The sequence below is a fragment of the Embiotoca jacksoni genome, unplaced genomic scaffold (genome assembly GCF_022577435.1).
Source record: "Embiotoca jacksoni isolate LCO1_2020_lvr unplaced genomic scaffold, fEmbJac1.0.p SCAF_82, whole genome shotgun sequence".
Taxonomy (NCBI): domain Eukaryota; kingdom Metazoa; phylum Chordata; class Actinopteri; family Embiotocidae; genus Embiotoca; species Embiotoca jacksoni.
In genome coordinates, this window is record NW_027185439.1 from 715,687 (window position 1) to 734,625 (window position 18,939).

The following is an 18,939-nucleotide window of genomic DNA, read 5'->3' on the forward strand; positions in this document are numbered from 1 at the left end:
TTTAACATGTTCGTTATCTTCATATTTACGTGTTCTCCTCATCATACACACATTTATTCAGATTTTAATGGACAGACAGATTTAAGTGTTTGGGAAATGTGGTTGTTTGCAGAAAAGTACCAACCATGTTTAATTATGTTTATTTATCTGAATTACCAGACAAATTAGTTCCCTGTTAAGATCCGTATTAAAGTTCCTGTTTTCTTTGATTCAGAGCAGGAAGGAAGACGAGCTGCAGTACGTTACTGTAATCTGCAGTTCCTTTTAAGGAAATCACGATCGCCATAATTCACGTAAATACAAAAAAAACCTCCACAATATTTGCGTCAGTTGGCAATTTAGCAAAAAAACAAAACATCTTCAAAAGAAGCTTCGCTGAAAGTTTTCCAGCCTTTTTGTTACATTTTCAAAAACGTAACTCGGTCGGTTAAGTTTCCTTCTCAACCCGTCGCAGCTCGGTCGTACGATGTTTCACTCTGGTTCGTCTCCTCTTCAACACGAGTTACGTAAAATAATAAAACAAACCCACTCCGGGATGAATCACGGACATTATCTGGATGTAAAAACCAACGCGAGGACCGAAAGTGTCTCGACGTGAGCGCAGCAGGAAGGAGAGGTCTGGATATTATTTCTTATCTGCAGCGTACGCTCGTTCCTCCGACGGAGATCCAGACGCCTGCAGGGAGAATAAATCACAGCGACGCCTTCAAATGGACGGCAGCCGTTATCCAGATAAAAACAAATGTGCGGTTTGTTTCGGCCTCGAGGCTCCGTGGAGAATCTGAGTCGGCGTCTGGTTTTGATGCGCCCCCCGTGTGGATGTGCGTCTGGTTAAATGTGATCGGAGACATCAGCCGCCTGCCGGGCCGGTTCATTCCCTCTTTAGTCCTGGTTTATTTCAGCAGGAATCTCCTCCGTTATTCACGAAGGAAATCGCGTCACAGTCTCAGTTTGAGGTCAACTTTGGGAGCAGGTTGTCATATTTTCTCCCTTTATGCAAATAAAGTTAAAGGACACTTTATAGAAAAGTGAATTTTCACTAATAAAAAAACGGAATAATAAACGTTCTATTCCATTCCTGCCGGTAGATTCTCCTCCATTCTGCACAGCGGACCTTTAAAGGTCAGCGAGGGCCTCGGAGGACCTTTAATCCAGCCGAGCGGCGAAGACGAGGATTTTAAATCTGTAACGTCTTCATCAGATGAGATTTACGAGGCCTCCGTTCAAACCTGCCGGCGTCCATCGGTGAACCAGAACACCGCCGAGAGGAACGGCGTTAGTTGAAGAGGGAGTGAATCCACGGCCGAAGGTCAAAGAAGGTGAAAATCAATTAGGGTCCGTAATGTGGAGCGGCAGTTCGGGGACCCCCGAGGGGCCGAAGGGCCGACCCAAGGGGACGAGGGGCCAAGGGGCCGACCCGAGGGGCCGAAGGGCCGACCCGAGGGGACGAGGGGCCAAGGGGCCGACCCGAGGGGCCGAGGGGCCAAGAGGCCGACCCGAGGGGCCGACCCGAGGGGACGAAGGGCCGAGGGGCCGAGGGGCTGACCCGAGGGGCCAAGGGGCCGATCTGAGGGGCCGAAGGGCTGACCCGAGGGGCCGAGGGGCCGACCCGAGGGGCCGAGGCCCTTCAGCTGATTGTCCCCAGCAGAGGTCAGAGCAGCTCTCCAAACATTTAACTCTGAACCGCCGGAGGACTGATGACGAGCAGCGCTGCTTCATTGATCTGTACTGTTTCATGTCAGTTTATATATATATTATATATTATATATTATATATTATATATTATATATACGGTCATACGCTCTGCTGGCCAGATTATTAGGTACACCTGTTCAATTAGATTACGATGGAGCTTAATCACTTTTAAGATTATTTCCACATCTGGAAGTTACAGAGAAAAATGTCCAAAATTCTGGAAAAAATGTATTTGTGACGGATTTATTATCATATATGACATTATTAAATTATGAACACTGATGCTTTCATGTGTTGGCAGCATTTTACTGGTTTTAAGTTCTTTTATTTCCTGTGTAGTTTGTTGTATTTTAATCCGGTGATTCCCAACAAAGAGTCACCAGATGAACCTGAGATGTTGTGAAAGAAACGATTCTTTCAAATATCGTTTTTTAAAGTTTTTGGACTCTTTGGAAACGTCAGCAGGACGCGCTGCTGCAACGGCGACATCTGCTGGACGCTGCAGCACAGCGCAGGACGAGTGGGGAGGAGTGAAGGAGTGAAGGAGTGAAGGAGTGGGGAGGAGTGAAGGAGTGAAGGAGTGGGGAGGAGTGAAGGAGTGAAGGAGGAGTGAAGGAGGAGTGAAAGAGGAGTGAAGGAGTGGGGAGGAGTGAAGGAGTGAAGGAGGAGTGAAGGAGGAGTGAAAGAGGAGTGAAGGAGTGGGGAGGAGTGAAGGAGTGAAGGAGGAGTGAAGGAGTGAAGGAGGAGTGAAAGAGGAGTGAAGGAGTGGGGAGGAGTGAAGGAGTGAAGGAGGAGTGAAGGAGTGAAGGAGGAGTGAAAGAGGAGTGAAGGAGTGGGGAGGAGTGAAGGAGTGAAGGAGGAGTGAAGGACTCCTCCTCCTCCTCCTCTTTGTGTCTATTTATAGATTCTGGTGGAATCACATCATATTGAAAAGGATTCCCTGCTCCGACTGGCTGTCTCTGTCTGTCTGTCTGTCTGTCTGTCTGTCTGTCTCTCTGTCTGTCTGTCTCTGTCTGTCTGTCTGTCTGTCTGTCTGTCTCTGTCTCTCCGACTGGCTGTCTCTGTCTGTCTGTCTCTCTGTCTGTCTGTCTCTGTCTGTCTGTCTGTCTGTCTGTCTGTCTCTCTGTCTGTCTCTCTGTCTGTCTGTCTCTGTCTCTCTGTCTGTCTGTCTCTGTCTCTCCGACTGGCTGTCTCTGTCTGTCTGTCTCTCTGTCTGTCTGTCTCTGTCTGTCTGTCTGTCTGTCTGTCTGTCTCTCTGTCTGTCTCTCTGTCTGTCTGTCTCTGTCTCTCTGTCTGTCTGTCTCTGTCTGTCTGTCTCTCTGTCTGTCTCTCTGTCTCTCTGTCTGTCTGTCTCTGTCTGTCTCTCTGACTGTCTCTCTGTCTGTCTCTCTGTCTGTCTCTTTGTCTCTGTCTGTCTCTTTGTCTGTCTCTGTATTATTATGATTAATTAAAGAAAATTGATATTGAGCTGAATTCATCAACAGCCAATCAGAGACAGCGATGGAGCAAACAAACCATTTTAAACATAAACGTTTTACCGACAGTCTAATGAATTTAAATTTAACCAAGTTTTTCTGCTCCGGCGGTTTATTTAGTAAATGTTTTTTCTTCCTCAGATTATATTCATATCCGGAGGTTGTTTGTAGTTTGTCTGTCTGCATGAGGAGGTGTCGAGGGGCGTCGGCCTGTGATGAAGCTCATCGCCGTTCTCCTCCATATGTGGGTCACATACTCCCAGTGTACTTCCTTCATTTGCATAATCACAAAACACCATATCCAAACCTCTTCTTTATGTTTTCATTCCTCCTGCTGCCAACTGATATTTCCTGCTTGTGTGTATTTCCTGCTTGTGTGTATTTCCTGCTTGTGTGTATTTCCTGCTTGTGTGTATTTCCTGCTTGTGTGTATTTCCTGCTTGTGTGTATTTCCTGCTTGTGTGCAGCAGATATTCATCCGTGGACTAAACTTATCTCCCGTCTTTATCATGTTTTTATCACAAACATTCAGCGCAGCGTCGGTTGCTGTCGTCCTCCGATAAGCAGTCGACATGTTTTAGTCCGTTCAGCCTGGAGATTAACAGCAGAAAAAGATCTCATCTAAACACTAAAATCTTTACAGACCAAAAGACTATTTTTTTTTATAAATGGTGTATTTTGGTTCATCTGAGAAATCGATAGATAGATAGTTACTTTATTAATCCCACAAGGGGACATTTGTTCGGTAAAGCAATAAAAAATATCTGCAAAATTAACACAGCTTCATTTTATGGGTGTTTTAGTTGTCTGTTGATTTCCTTCAACTCTGATTGTTTAGTATTATTTTAAAAAAGAACAAAAAAATTAATATTTTCATGTATTTTCTTTTCTGTATGAGGATCATTTAAAGGAGCTGGTGCATTTGATCTGCTGATGATTTAGCCGTTAGCCTCGGGCTAACGTAGCGATCAGTGAAGCTGTTGACACTTTAAAGGGAACTATCAGTGGCTCCGGTGTCGTACCCTGAGGAACGCCACCGTAAACAACTTTATTTCTCTACATGACATTCAGAAGAACTTGAATATGTTTTTATCTGAAGATAATCAGACACCAGCTAACCGTGTAATATCTTGATGTAACATTACAGTAGATGATGTGAAGATAACAGCCAGTTTATCCCCGACCAGCTGATCTGAAGGCTTAATTACCTCATAATTGCTTCCTTTTAAAACAACAACAATCCCTCCGACACTGTGTTGTTTGACTTTGCTCTGATTTCAGTGTTCCTCGTGTCTTTATTCTCGTCCCTTCAGTCTCATTTAAAGTCCTTCTTTGTTTGTCTGTCGCTGTAACGCCGCCGGCTCTGGACCAAAAGACAAAAACCCTCTTTCTCTGAAATGTCTCCCCTCAGAGTTTCTGACAGCTTTGCATATAGATTTGTTTGTGAGTAAATCCTCCCCTCCAGGATTTTTTCCTTTTAAAACTCTGACGCCTCAGCAGGAGCCGTCAGACTGAAAGGAGACCGGAGACGCTCTAAACACCAGCTCCGAATTAAAAACGGAAAAATCCATTTCTGTCCTCCAAGAAAAATAAAAAACGGAGAGAAAGATGACAGGAAGTAGAGAAAGAGAGGAAAGTGGAAAAGTGTCTGCAGCTCAATGGAAACCATGAAAGACAGATAAATACGCTTCGTTATGTAAAACCAGATGAAAACGTGGTAATTAAACACGAATATACTGACACACACAAAAACACTGTGGAGCAACATTCATTCATTTAAAATACTCATTTAAACCGTAATGAACGTTTAAAACACATTTCTGGTTAACAAAGCGAGTCTGTATGGCGCCCCCTGTTGGTCAGAGTTTCACAGAGAAAACAAAACATTAAAAATGCTAATACTGTATAACATTAGACTACATACATATAAAACTATAAGATCATTATTCATCATTTTGTGTTTAGTTTTCTTTAATTAAGTCTTTTAAGATGCAGAAACTCACATTTTAAAGCACTTTAAACATATTTTCTTTCTTTTTATTGTTTTTTTAACTCAATATATTGGTCATATTGTTTTAAAGCCGTCGTCAAGCATGTTTCTTATTTATTTATTTTGACAGGAATTATTGTTTTTATGATGTTTTGTTATGTCTAAGAGCATTTTCAGTCTTTCAAAACATTCTTTTCACTTTGTCATTGTGGATTATTTAGTGTAAATTGATCAAAAAACACAATGCAATTTATCAAAAACAAACACACCATACAGAACAGTGACTGTGTGTAAATGTAATACTTTGTGAAGCAGCTGTATTTTGCTATTTCATCCTTAAAAAGAAAAAGGAAATTAGAAATGAAGATGTAATTCAGGAAAGAGCTCGACAAACAACACAACCAGTTCAACAGGAAACACAAACTTTAAACTGACAAACTCTCATTCAGTTTCAACTGAATTTCAAAAGACAGTTTTCCCGCTGAAGTTTTAATGATTGTTGTTATAAGTGGTGTCGGTGCTGTTTCTGACGTCACCTGTTAAATTGAGGACAAATAAGATCATAAATGTGTCTCCTGTTGAATCTTTGAGGGCTGAAACGTTGTTGATCAAGTGAAAAAATACGATAAACGATAACTGGGCGAAGAAGACGATTTTGTTTTGTTTTCAGACTCATTTTAGCTGCGTCAGCACTTCCTTTGTTTACTTTGTGCAAAAATAATCCCCGTCACTTTTTATTCCTCTATTTATTTATTGATGGGTTGTTTTTTAGTAACTCTTGTGTTGTTATCTGTTTTTAACCCTCTAATACTCCTGATTTTAACTCTATTATTTTACTATGCTGTCTTTTAAACTTACATGTATATGTGTGAGCTACTGGGTATCTAATTATCTATATAATCATTTCTTTATTTTGCTGTTGGGGCTGTAAAAGCTCGTCGGTGCTGCTGCGTCTCCGTCCAGCAGGTGTCAGGCTTTCACAGCTTTCCTCCAGCAGACCTTCACACCGGAGACTTTGATTTTCCTCTGAAGATAAATCCAGCTGCGAAGAGGAGAGAAATATATTTACTGTTATTTTTCTTCCTATAATCTCCTCCTGAGTTTCTCCTCCCGCTGACTGGATGAAATCCGCCGAGAATAAAAACTGAACTTAACTGACGTCAGACCTGTTTGTGTCGACAATGTTTTCATGATGTGGTTTAAAAAGATAGAAAAATAACTAAACTTAATATTTATTTGCTGCAGACAAGATATGTAGATTAATATTTGATCTGCACGTGAACATAAACAATGTGTCTGTAGTACAACAGCCGGTCGTCATGGAGACGTCACTTCACCAAATATTGTTTAATTGCTTAACATGTTACTGCATGTATAACTGTTAACGTGACTCTCCATAGTTGGATGTTTTCTTGGAAATAAACAATTGAAAAGATCACGAAAACTCTGATAAATGGACATTAATTATTTACAAAGAAAACAACATGCGCACACATTCATTAGTATGATAGTTGTATTGTAATATGCAGGATGACCCCGTTTTAAAATATATTCTTGATGCATTTACATGTGTAACTTTTAAAAGTCAAAGTTTTTAAAGCTGAAAAGCCAAAGATCACATTTTATATTCTGATGAAAGCGTCTCCTGAAGTTTTATTTCTCCATGTGAGTTATTTAATGTGTTTATTGATCAGTTTGAAGATTATATATGAAATCATTATAAAAGAGTTGATATAAAGTTTTAAGATTTAAATATTAAAGTGAAGGCAGGTGCCGGTAACCCGTATGATCACGTGATCACTGATTTCAGCATAAAGCTGCAGTTTTGAGGTCGCTCGCGTTCCTTCTCTGAGCATGCGCAGTGCGCCGCCACTCAGCGGGTCTCCGGAAGTTTGGATCAACTTCGTGCTTGTTTGATTTATTGAGGTAGATTCACCGCGCGGCGTCAGGTGAGTGTCGCCCCGCCTCTAACCGCTCACCTGCCCAGGTGAAGCTTTATGTGTCGAGTGGGTTTATGAAACGAGGAAGATGTTCCCGCGTGCGTTTACGTCGGTTATAAATGAGGTCAGGTGTTGCTGTTAGCTCAGGTGTTCTTGTTAGCTTAGTTTACCTGGAGTCAGGAGACCTCGCGGTGTTTTGAAGACCTCGCGATGTTTTGGTGTCCGGATCGATTCTCTGATTAAACTTCATAAACTGTTTGTAAAATGTCATTAAATCCACCTGAACGTCCTTCTGACTGATGTTTTTGCTCTTCATCCGTCAGAGATGACGTCATCGTCACATCTGGAGCAGCTGGCAGAAATAGGTGAGTTTAATTTTTTATATCAATTAAATTAAATTAAATAAACTGAAAGTGAAAGTTTACAGGGTACTTCCCAGAAACTCTTTTAATAGTTCGGTTTATTTTATATTTATTTAGTTATTGAACAGAAACCTGCTTCATAAACTGACGTCAGCACATTTAATTTAAATTTTTTTTTTTTTTTTTTAATTTTCATTTACAGCTGATTCACTGATTTTATTCATCAAGTTTTCAGGAAATTATCTGGAAAATAAAAACACTGATAATAAAGTGTTGTTACAGGTTTTATTTTACAAGTGTGTTCATCATGCTACAAACAACAACAACAACTGCAAGTAAAGAGACAAACACAAACAATGAATAGTTTATTTTTTTTAAATCTGTTGGTGAGGAGCTGAATCTGATTTATTGATCATCAGTTTGAAACATGAAGAACTCGACCAACCAGCATCTGTGATGTCATAAAACTGGTTGTTGTTTTTTTTTCATAAAATGCAAAAAGCAGGTAAACAATAAGTGCAGCAACAAACACTTTGTCTGTTGTAGATTATAATTTAGTACCAAACTGATTGATAACAGATCATTATTATGAGGAAAGTTTCCAGGAAGTTAAATGGAAAATACAAGAACTTCAAAATAAAGTGATGCTGTTTGAATTGTTTGAACAGCATGTTGGCAGTTTATTTTATTTTATATGAATTTAATATCTCAAATTATATTGATTGTATCTTGTTTTTCATGTTGAACGTTCTGACTGATAGATTTGATGATTTTATTATTTTCACCTCAAACTTTGTTCGTCAGCTGTTTCTTCTTCTCTGCAGTTAAACTGAGTCGTTAGTCAGCCGACGGTTTCCTGTTTGATATCAATGTTTACAGCAAACTTCCCTCTGAGCTGCAGAACAAACCTCCACCCAGTCCTCCTCCTCCTCCTCCTCATTTCCTCCTCCCCCCCTCCTGTCCTCCTTTCCCCCTCCTCCCCCTCCTCCTCCTCCTCCTCCTCATTTCCTCCTCCCCCCCTCCTGTCCTCCTTTCCCCCTCCTCTCCTCCTCCCCCTCCTCCTCCTCCTCCTCCTCCTCATTTCCTCCTCCCCCCCTCCCGTCCTCCTTCCCCCCCTCCTCTCCTCCTCCCCCTCCTCTCCTCCTCCTCCTCCTCATTTCCTCCTCCCCCCCTCCTGTCCTCCTTTCCCCCTCCTCTCCTCCTCCCCCTCCTCCTCCTCCTCATTTCCTCCTCCCCCCCTCCCCCCCTCCTTCCCCCCTCCTCTCCTCCTCCCCCTCCTCCTCCTCCTCCTCCTCATTTCCTCCCCCCCCCCCCTCCTGTCCTCCTTCCCTCCTTCCCCCCTCCTCCTCCCCCTCCTCCTCCTCCTCCTCCTCTGACTCACTCTGGTACCAGGATGAGATAACGGTGTCGTTTGTGAATCACTTCGTGTTTATTTCCGTCAGTTTTATCTTTTAAATCAGAGTCTAATTTAAACCCGACTTTTAGTTGATGAATTTACAAACGTTAAAATAGAAAAGTTAGTTTTTCTTGTTCAGGCTGTAAATAATAAATAATGAAGTTTATTATTAGACATAAAGCAGGTCTGTGACAGGTTTAGTTGAACCAGATGTCCGATGTGTTTCCGGAAGTCAGCGTTTTGTTTTTTAAGGTGAATTCTTTCTTTGACTCCGACAGAACTTCAGAAGGAGGAAGAAGAGGATGAGGAGGAGCGGAGGCGTGGCCCAGACCCGTCATCACTTCCTGCCGGCGGCCCGTCCGGTCTCGACTCCTCCCACCCGTACTACGACGTGGCCCGGCACGGCATCATCCAGGTCTCAGGTCGGCACGGCAACGGGATCTCTGGAGCGACGGAACCGGATCAGAACCTTCGACCCGGTTCTTCATCCCAACTGTTTCTGTTCCGTCTGCAGGTGACGACAAATACGGCCGCAAGCTGATCGTCTTCAGCAGCTGCTGTCTTCCTCCGTCTCACCAGCTCAACCACCGCCGGCTGCTCGAGTACGTAAAGGCCCAGTGAGGCCCCGCCCCCTTCGCCCTCTCCGGTCCGTTCTCACCTTTTGTCCACCTGCCGCAGGTACCTGAAGTTCACGCTGGACCAGTACGTGGAGATGGACTACATCCTGGTCTACTTCCACTACGGCCTGAGGAGCAGCAACAAGCCGTCGCTGAAGTGGCTGCGAGAGGCGTACGGCGAGTTCGACAGGAAGTAGGTCGCCGGTTTCACTCCACTTCCTGTCCGGATCGACCGTTGGACCGACGTCGATACAGTTTCAATACCAGTTTCATATAATCCTTTTTAATAAACAATAAAACGGGACAAATCTTACGTTTTCATGCAGTTGAGAGGGGGAGAGTGTAGTTTACAGATGTTCCCTGAACGCCTCGTGTAGACTAGTTTTAGAATAATTGATCAGGATGTTGAAAGATGAATATTGTTTGTTGTTGTTGTTTCTGCTGCAGTGAACAGATGTTTGTTTATTATCAGCTGTTGCTTTCAGGTACAAGAAGAACCTGAAGAGTTTGTACGTCGTCCATCCGACAAACTTCATCCGGATCGTCTGGAACATTTTCAAACCTCTGATCAGGTAAAAAAATTTAAAAAAAACTCTGCTCGCTCTCCGTTTACGTGTTCTCGTCACCGTGTTCTCGTTACTGTGTTCTCGTCACCGTGTTCTCGTTACCGTGCTTTCGTTACCGTGTTCTCGTTACCGTGTTCTCGTTACCGTGCTTTCGTCACCGTGTTCTCGTTACCGTGCTTTCGTCACCGTGTTCTCGTTACTGTGTTCTCGTCACCGTGTTCTCGTCACCGTGTTCTCGTCACCTTGCTCTCGTCACCGTGTTCTCGTTACTGTGTTCTCGTCACCGTGTTCTCGTCACCTTGCTCTCGTCACCGTGCTCTCGTTACTGTGTTCTCGTTACCGTGTTCTGCTCTCGTTACCGTGTTCTCGTTACCGTGTTCTCGTCACCGTGCTCTCGTCACCGTGTTCTCGTTACCGTGCTCTCGTTACTGTGTTCTGCTCTCGTTACCGTGTTCTCGTTACCGTGTTCTCGTCACCGTGCTCGTTACCGTGTTCTCGTTACCGTGTTCTCGTCACCGTGCTCTCGTCACCGTGCTCTCGTCACCGTGCTCTCGTTACCGTGTTCTCGTTACCGTGTTCTCGTCACCGTGTTCTCGTTACCGTGCTTTCGTCACCGTGTTCTCGTCACCGTGTTCTCGTTACCGTGCTTTCGTCACCGTGTTCTCGTTACTGTGTTCTCGTCACCGTGTTCTCGTCACCGTGTTCTCGTCACCTTGCTCTCGTCACCGTGTTCTCGTCACCGTGTTCTCGTCACCGTGTTCTCGTTACCGTGCTCTCATCACCGTGCTCTCGTTACCGTGTTCTCGTTACCGTGTTCTGCTCTCGTTACCGTGTTCTCGTCACCGTGTTCTCGTCACCGTGCTCTCGTTACCGTGTTCTCGTCACCGTGCTCTAGTTACCGTGTTCTCGTCACCGTGCTCTTGTTACCGTGTTCTCGTCACCGTGTTCTTGTTACCGTGTTCTGCTCTCGTCACCGTGTTCTCGTTACCGTGCTTTCGTCACCGTGTTCTCGTTACCGTGTTCTCGTCACCGTGCTCTCGTCACCGTGTTCTCGTTACCGTGCTCTCGTTACTGTGTTCTGCTCTCGTTACCGTGTTCTCGTTACCGTGTTCTCATCACCGTGCTCGTTACCGTGTTCTCGTTACCGTGTTCTCGTCACCGTGCTCTCGTCACCGTGCTCTCGTCACCGTGCTCTCGTTACCGTGTTCTCGTTACCGTGTTCTCGTCACCGTGTTCTCGTTACCGTGCTTTCGTCACCGTGTTCTCGTCACCGTGTTCTCGTTACCGTGCTTTCGTCACCGTGTTCTCGTTACTGTGTTCTCGTCACCGTGTTCTCGTCACCGTGTTCTCGTCACCTTGCTCTCGTCACCGTGTTCTCGTCACCGTGTTCTCGTCACCGTGTTCTCGTTACCGTGCTCTCATCACCGTGCTCTCGTTACCGTGTTCTCGTTACCGTGTTCTGCTCTCGTTACCGTGTTCTCGTCACCGTGTTCTCGTCACCGTGCTCTCGTTACCGTGTTCTCGTCACCGTGCTCTAGTTACCGTGTTCTCGTCACCGTGCTCTTGTTACCGTGTTCTCGTCACCGTGTTCTTGTTACCGTGTTCTGCTCTCGTCACCGTGTTCTCGTTACCGTGCTTTCGTCACCGTGTTCTCGTCACCGTGTTCTCGTTACCGTGCTTTCGTCACCGTGTTCTCGTTACTGTGTTCTCGTCACCGTGTTCTCGTCACCGTGTTCTCGTCACCTTGCTCTCGTCACCGTGTTCTCGTCACCGTGTTCTCGTCACCGTGTTCTCGTTACCGTGCTCTCATCACCGTGCTCTCGTTACCGTGTTCTCGTTACCGTGTTCTGCTCTCGTTACCGTGCTCTCGTCACCGTGCTCTCGTCACCGTGCTCTCGTTACCGTGTTCTCGTCACCGTGCTCTTGTTACCGTGCTCTCGTTACCGTGTTCTCGTCACCGTGCTCCCGTTACCGTGTTCTCGTCACCGTGTTCTTGTTACCGTGTTCTGCTCTCGTTACCGTGTTCTTGTTACCGTGTTCTGCTCCCGTTACTGTGCTCTTGTTACCGTGTTCTCGTTACCGTGTTCTCGTCACCGTGCTCTCGTTACCGTGTTCTTGTTACCGTGTTCTGCTCTCGTTACCGTGTTCTCATTACCGTGCTCTCGTCACCGTGTTCTTGTTACTGTGTTCTGCTCTCGTTACCGTGTTCTCGTTACCGTGTTCTCGTCACCGTGCTCTCGTTACCGTGTTCTCGTTACCGTGTTCTCGTCACCGTGTTCTTGTTACCGTGTTCTGCTCTCGTTACCGTGTTCTCATTACCGTGCTCTCGTCACCGTGTTCTCGTTACCGTGTTCTCGTCACCGTGTTCTTGTTACCGTGTTCTGCTCTCGTTACCGTGTTCTCGTTACCGTGTTCTCGTCAACGTGCTCTCGTCACCGTGTTCTCGTTACCGTGTTCTCGTCACCGTGTTCTCGTTACCGTGTTCTCGTCACCGTGTTCTTGTTACCGTGTTCTGCTCTCATTACCGTGTTCTTGTTACCGTGTTCTGCTCCCGTTACCGTGCTCTTGTTACCGTGTTCTCGTTACCGTGTTCTCGTCACCGTGCTCTCGTTACCGTGTTCTTGTTACCGTGTTCTGCTCTCGTTACCGTGTTCTCATTACCGTGCTCTCGTCACCGTGTTCTTGTTACTGTGTTCTGCTCTCGTTACCGTGTTCTCGTTACCGTGTTCTCGTCACCGTGCTCTCGTTACCGTGTTCTCGTTACCGTGTTCTCGTCACCGTGTTCTTGTTACCGTGTTCTGCTCTCGTTACCGTGTTCTCGTTACCGTGTTCTCGTCAACGTGCTCTCGTCACCGTGTTCTCGTTACCGTGTTCTCGTCACCGTGTTCTTGTTACGTGTTCTGCTCTCGTTACCGTGTTCTCGTTACCGTGTTCTCGTCAAAGTGCTCTCGTCACCGTGCTCTCGTCACCGTGTTCTCGTTACCGTGTTCTCGTTACCGTGTTCTCGCTCTCAGTTTTCCTTTTTTGTTCGCAGTCACAAGTTCGGCAGGAAGCTGACGTACGTGAACTACCTGGCGGAGCTGCGAGATCACCTGAACTACGAGCAGCTGGTCGTCCCGCCGGACGTCCTCAGGTCATTAAACGTCTTCTTTGTTTTTATCTTTACGTGTTCTTTGTTGTCATTTTTCCGTGTTCTTTCCGTGTTCTTTCCGTGTTCGTCGTCTCCTCGCAGACATGACGAGAAGTTGCGTGCGGCTCAGAAAGGCGGACCTCCTCCTTCGGTGAAGACTCCGCCCCCTCGCCCCCCCCCTACCCACCCAGCAGTTCGGAGTCAGTCTTCATTAGTGAGTGTCGCCGTGAACTCTTCGTACATTAAAAACTTCAATTAGTGAGCTGTCAATCAACGAGTCGTGTGTCCTGTCAGCATCAGAGAGAAGAACCGAGAGGACATCGTCCCCCTGGTGATCCGACAGACCGTCTCCTACCTGATGGACGAAGGTCAGTTTAAGATCAGTTCGGTAACTTTTTACACCTGAGACAGGCTCCTCCCCCACAGCACCAGCAGCCGAGGCTCATGGGTAATGTAGTCTTCGGAACCGTCCGGCTAACTGGAACGTTCACACATCTTTGCACGCTATGCTCAGCGTTCAAGTGGTTAACTCAGGACACCACTGTTGCTAGGCAACATGGACGTTGTTTAGAAGTCCGATCCAGACCGCGACTCCTTTAGCGTGTTGTTAGCGTGTTGTAATCTTCCGTGTGTTGTTCTGCTGCAGGTCTGAGGACGGAGGGAATCTTCAGGCGCTCGGCTCGAGTTCAACTCATCAAGGACGTCCAGAAGCTCTACAACCTGGGTGAGCGGGGTCTCCCTCCCCCAACATCAGGGGCTCAGTGCAGCGTCCTTGTTTTGACCTTCAGTTTGTCCGAACGTCCTTCAGGGAAACCCGTCGACTTCGAGCGGTTCGGAGACGTCCACGTTCCCGCCGTCATCCTGAAGACGTTCCTGCGGGAGCTGCCTGAACCGCTGCTCACCTTCCGGGTCTACAACGCGGTCCGGGATCTGCTCGGTGAGTCGCGGCGCCGCACGTTCAGTACCGATCGGCCGTTGTCCGATCGGAGAGTTTAACGGGCTTCTGCTCGACCTCCCGGCAGACGTGGAGAGCAGCCTGCGGGTGTCCAGCTGCAAACAGATCGTCGAAAGTCTTCCTGAACATAATTTCATCATCACCAAGTTCCTGCTGAGTTTCCTCCACACGGTGCGTCTGATTTCCGACACGCTCACGAGTCATTAAACGCCTCACAGGTTGTGTTTATCACGCCGAGCCTCCAACTCTCGTATTGATTATTAAGATCAATGAAAACGTTTTGATTTTCTTCAGACACTTCATTTGGCCACAAAACGTGTTTTCAAATGTCTCGGTGTCGACATAGATTTATATTTCTAGATGATCATCAGCTGATCCGGTCGAACCTAAAAACATTTTTTTTTTTAAAAACTACAAAAAATGTGGGATAATTTTAGAGCCGAACATTTAAAGACAAACAGTTTGAGGAACAACTAAAATAAAGAGTTGATGTTTGGATGTTGTATTTAGTGAGGTATGTTTGTGTACCTGTCTCAGGTGTCTCAGCAGAGCATCGTGAACAAGATGAGCGCCTCCAACTTGGCCTGCGTCTTCGGGGTGAACCTGGTTTGGCCTCGTCACGGCTCCATCTCGCTCGGCGCTCTGACTCCCATCAACATCTTCACCGAGATCCTCATCGAGCACTTCCACGCCGTGTTCGGCTCGCGCTGCCCACCTGCTCAGGTAACTCCGCCCTGACGGACGTCTGGCTCCGCCTCCGAACCGCTTTTTTTTTTTTTTTACTTTTTTCAGCTGCTGGTCCAAAAGGAGATTTCTTTATTCTTTATTCAGGACGACTCTGAACTTTGCACTCGCAAATTACCTTTTTTATTGGTTTTTTTTATTGGTTTTTTTACAAAACATTATGAATCAAATTGCCACAAACTGACTGATGAACTCTTTGTGGACTCGTTTGGACTCCGCTGCTGCAGATTTATAACCTTAAATATGAAATATGTCGACAGATGTTAAAGATTTAGAATTTTATAACTCTTTTTAACATTACGCAACTTTAACACTTCATTAAAATGTGCACGAACCTGAACACCGTTTTTCCATTTATGTTACAGTGAAGTTAAAGTCTCAGAATTCTCTGACAGAAACTCTGTTTTTAAACTGATATGTAAGAATTTGCTTGAAGATATTTCGGCTGACTCAAACATAACTGATATTTTTCCTTAAAGAGGAGTTTTTTTGAATTATTGAATTTCTCTGTATGATGCTGTTTCAAGTAATAAGTTCTGCTGTAAAGACTTTAATCTGTTAGTGTTATGGAATAACCTGTGTTGGGATTCGGCGCTATAGAAATAAAATTGAATTGAATATTATGGATCATTTAAATTTGACTAATAAAAAGTTACCTAAATAACAGTTGAACCAATTTTTCCATTTTCATTTGACATTTATAGCCAATAATTTTTGCTCATAGTTTTGTTTAATATTATAATTTAAAATGATATTTATATCTCACACTGAGACTTGTAATACTGCTGTTAAACATGTTCTGTTCTTACATTTTTCGTATATTTTGAACTGAAATTAACTCAAGAATTTAAACAAATAAGAAAAATTTCAGAGAAAATTTAAATCAATTAAAGTTTTCCTCTTTCTTAGAATTTTCAGCTAATTTCCTGAAAACGTTGTTTGTAATTTCCTAAAAAAAATAGTCATAAATGTTAAGATATTTCCAGTGAAAGTCTTTCAGTTTGTAGATACTTATGAGGGAAAATAATAAAGTATTAAAATTTGAATATATTTAAAGCAGCGTTGAAAACAAACATGAGAATCGAGTCGTTTGTTCTTGAATTTTGTTTATTAATGATTCAATCTTTTGTAAGAACTTGGTACAAAAAAGTGAGACTACTCTTTAACCATTTACCACCTTCCATCAATCAGCGTTTTTAATGCATCATAAAGAAGAAAAAACTACATTGGCATATTTAAGACAAACACTTTCCTATACACACTATCCACTGGACAGTCCCCTTATTAATGACAAAGAAAAACTTCTACTTCCACAACCAACAGACATTTTATTTCCCTCTAAACACCCTTCGTGTCGTCGTCGCCTCCTTGTGGCAAAATAATACATCGAACGTTGCAAGCTAGAAGTCCGAATGCAGAAATGTTCTGTTCTTTATTTGCTCCTCGATAAAAGAATATAAAAATGTTTTTTTTGTTCAAATGTTGTGTCGTGTATTAAAATAGATCTGTTTAAGCACTGCACAGTTTCTCCCGGAGAAGATTTCTAGAAACGGATGAAGAGGTTCTGGTGAGGGTTTGTTTTTTTTTTTCTTGTTTTTTTTCGTTGTTTTTTTTTGTTTTTTTTTAAAGGGTGGAGTATCGACGCGTCACGGAGCGCTGATATGGTTTCCATCTTGTTCTTTAGTTTCCACCTGCAGCTCTCAGGTGAGGACTCGATATGCATCACATGGCACATTCAATCCACCCAAATAAAACCCCTCTGAGATTTGACGGGCTCCCCTCTGATCATGATTTTATTCTGTAATAAAAGGCAGGTCAGGTGTGATGTTGATGCATATCTGCTGTTCGTGTCGCAGACTCGGAGCCTGGAAGAGTTTCTGCTGCTGCAACAAAAATCACTTCATCTTTTTGTTGAATTATTTTGTTACGGAAATTACTGAATGTAAATCTCGGTGTTGGATATGAATCTCTTTCATAAATAAAAGAAGCTACCGATTTGTAAAAATGTAAATGTAGTTTAGTTTAATTCTTAATGAAAATCCATTAATTTGGTTGTTTTAATTCTGCAGCCGGTCAAATTGGACATTAATAGTTTTTGATAGTTTGATATGTAATAATCCCCAAAAAATTCACAAGTGGACATTTTGGATGTAAAGTCTTAATCTTTTTGGATTTCCATTTAATTCTGTGAAGTAAAGAATAAAGGAAAATAAAAATGGGAGAACAAAACTTCACAGCTGAGTAAATTAAAAAGTAAAAGAAATGAGCGGTGCAGTTAGAAGTGAGTTTTCTAATTTAGTTGAAACCACTCGGATCGAGATTCAACTGGTGTTGTGATCAAATGGAGAATTTACACAATCAGCATGTTCAGGTTAGAAATGAGCAGATTTAAGGAACCGATCTGTGATTGTTGGTCCGAATGTTTAAATGTCGCTCGAAGTGCTTCCAGGCTCCGACGTCTGATGAAGAGCATATTTTTAAAATAACTTGTGCATTTGGCGACGAATCGACGTCGTTGCTTTCAGACTGAAGTCTTGGAGTCTGTGAACCTTCACGTCCCAACAATGTTTCTTTTTGATCAAATCTGAAAATGGATTTGTTCAAGATTCAAATCAAACCTGGTGTCAAACTCTTCGTTCAGAGTTCAAATATTAATCCTTTAGGTTTTAGGTCACTCTTCAAAAACCATCCATCAATAAATAGAAAGTTATCAGAGCAAGATGTCCAACATTTGAGATCTTCTGCTCCTCGAAGGGAAGAATTGTTCTCTTTAATTTGATCAAATATATTTGGTTGAACGAAACAAAAACATGTCAAGACGCCATCGGTGGTTTCGGAAACATTTTCTAGACGAAACGATCAAATAAAAATTCCTTTAAGTGGAACTGCAGCGGAAAGACTTTTTTTATTTTTGTATTTCATGAACTAAAATATTTTCCTTTCTGTTTTCCTCTTTTTGTCTTTGCAGCTCTCGCGGCTGAAAAGGTTCACAGACTCTCAGACTTCACAGAGTTTGTAGCAGCGGAGCGCCACTTTTTCCTGTGAACACCTGAACGCAACACGATCGCGGCGGAGTCGAAACAAACCGGATGGTTGAAGCGGACGCGTCGTCGATCAGCTGAAATCACGTCGTATTGCTCGTCCTTCATGCTCTGGTACTTTTGATGGTTTGTGCCGTGCAGATGATGCTTCTCCCACTATAAGGATATTTTCTGTATTTTTTTTATAATTGGTGACCTGGATATGATTTCGATAAAATAAAATCACCTCTTTTCAATTTGAACGTAAATTTCCTTCTGTTTCTTCTGATAAAGGCTTTTTTTTTTTTTCTGAATTATTTCAGCTGTTTGTTCTGTTTGTGCGTCAGCAGGCAGCAGAGACCTGCAGCTCGACCGACCGGTGACACGATGGGAAATAAAAAATGGACTAAATCTAAGTTTGTAAAATGGAACCTCTCTGGACCAGCAGGAAGACTAGCGAGGCAAATGGACGCAGCTTGTCCACCGACCGTCCAAGTGTTGTTGCCGTTTGACAGAGTTGTCCCATTTCCTAAATTGACGTGTGTCTATAAAACGACGCAACGAAGAAGAAAACCCTGGATTTGAAACCATTTGTACTTGAGGCAGTGTTCATCTGTCGGTCAACAGGCTCGTCACTGAACGTTCAAAAAACACCAGTAAAAAAAAAAAGCCCAAAATATAAAACAGGCAGGGAGAGAAAAAAAAGCACGAGACATTATTGATGAGCGAATCCAGTACAAAAACAAAGAAAGGTTTTTGGCATATTTTCTATACTGGTTAAAGGTGAAGGGACTGAACGGATGCATCACCATCGGCTGAACGATGTGTTCGTGTTCGAGTGCAGCTGTGAACAAACAAACTCCCGTCCCTGTTTATTTAACTGTTGGATTTCTGTACACAGAAACAAGAATATAACTCAACATGGTGCTTTTCTTTTTCATTTGTCTTTCAAAACCAGAAACAAAAGTTCAGTTACATTTTTGGTTTTTTTTTTCATTTGTATTGTGATGAAAAATATTCTTTGAACAGGTTTTATTCTGTTAAAAATA

At 43.6% G+C, this 18,939-nt stretch overlaps 2 protein-coding genes across 6 annotated transcripts in view; one reads left to right on the forward strand and one right to left on the reverse strand.

Annotated features, from left to right (window-relative positions):
- Positions 1-7,033: 7,033 nt before the first annotated feature.
- LOC138192147 (rho GTPase-activating protein 8-like) lies at positions 7,034-17,936 on the forward strand. Its single transcript, XM_069139383.1, is given in 15 exon segments — positions 7,034-7,109; positions 7,424-7,465; positions 9,137-9,280; positions 9,373-9,460; positions 9,537-9,668; positions 9,961-10,047; positions 13,076-13,174; positions 13,274-13,343; positions 13,345-13,385; positions 13,466-13,539; positions 13,818-13,895; positions 13,980-14,108; positions 14,194-14,297; positions 14,664-14,849; positions 17,839-17,936. Coding segments are annotated over 14 exon segments (1,323 nt in total). The 5' UTR covers positions 7,034-7,109; positions 7,424-7,425; the 3' UTR covers positions 17,890-17,936.
- phf21b (PHD finger protein 21B) overlaps positions 16,334-18,939 on the reverse strand; it is a 50,597-nt gene continuing 47,991 nt past the window's right edge. For all 5 annotated transcript variants that reach the window (XM_069139375.1, XM_069139376.1, XM_069139374.1 and 2 more), the window contains exon 14: positions 16,334-18,939. This exon is cut by the window's right edge. The gene's annotated coding sequence lies outside the window, so the exon portion shown is untranslated.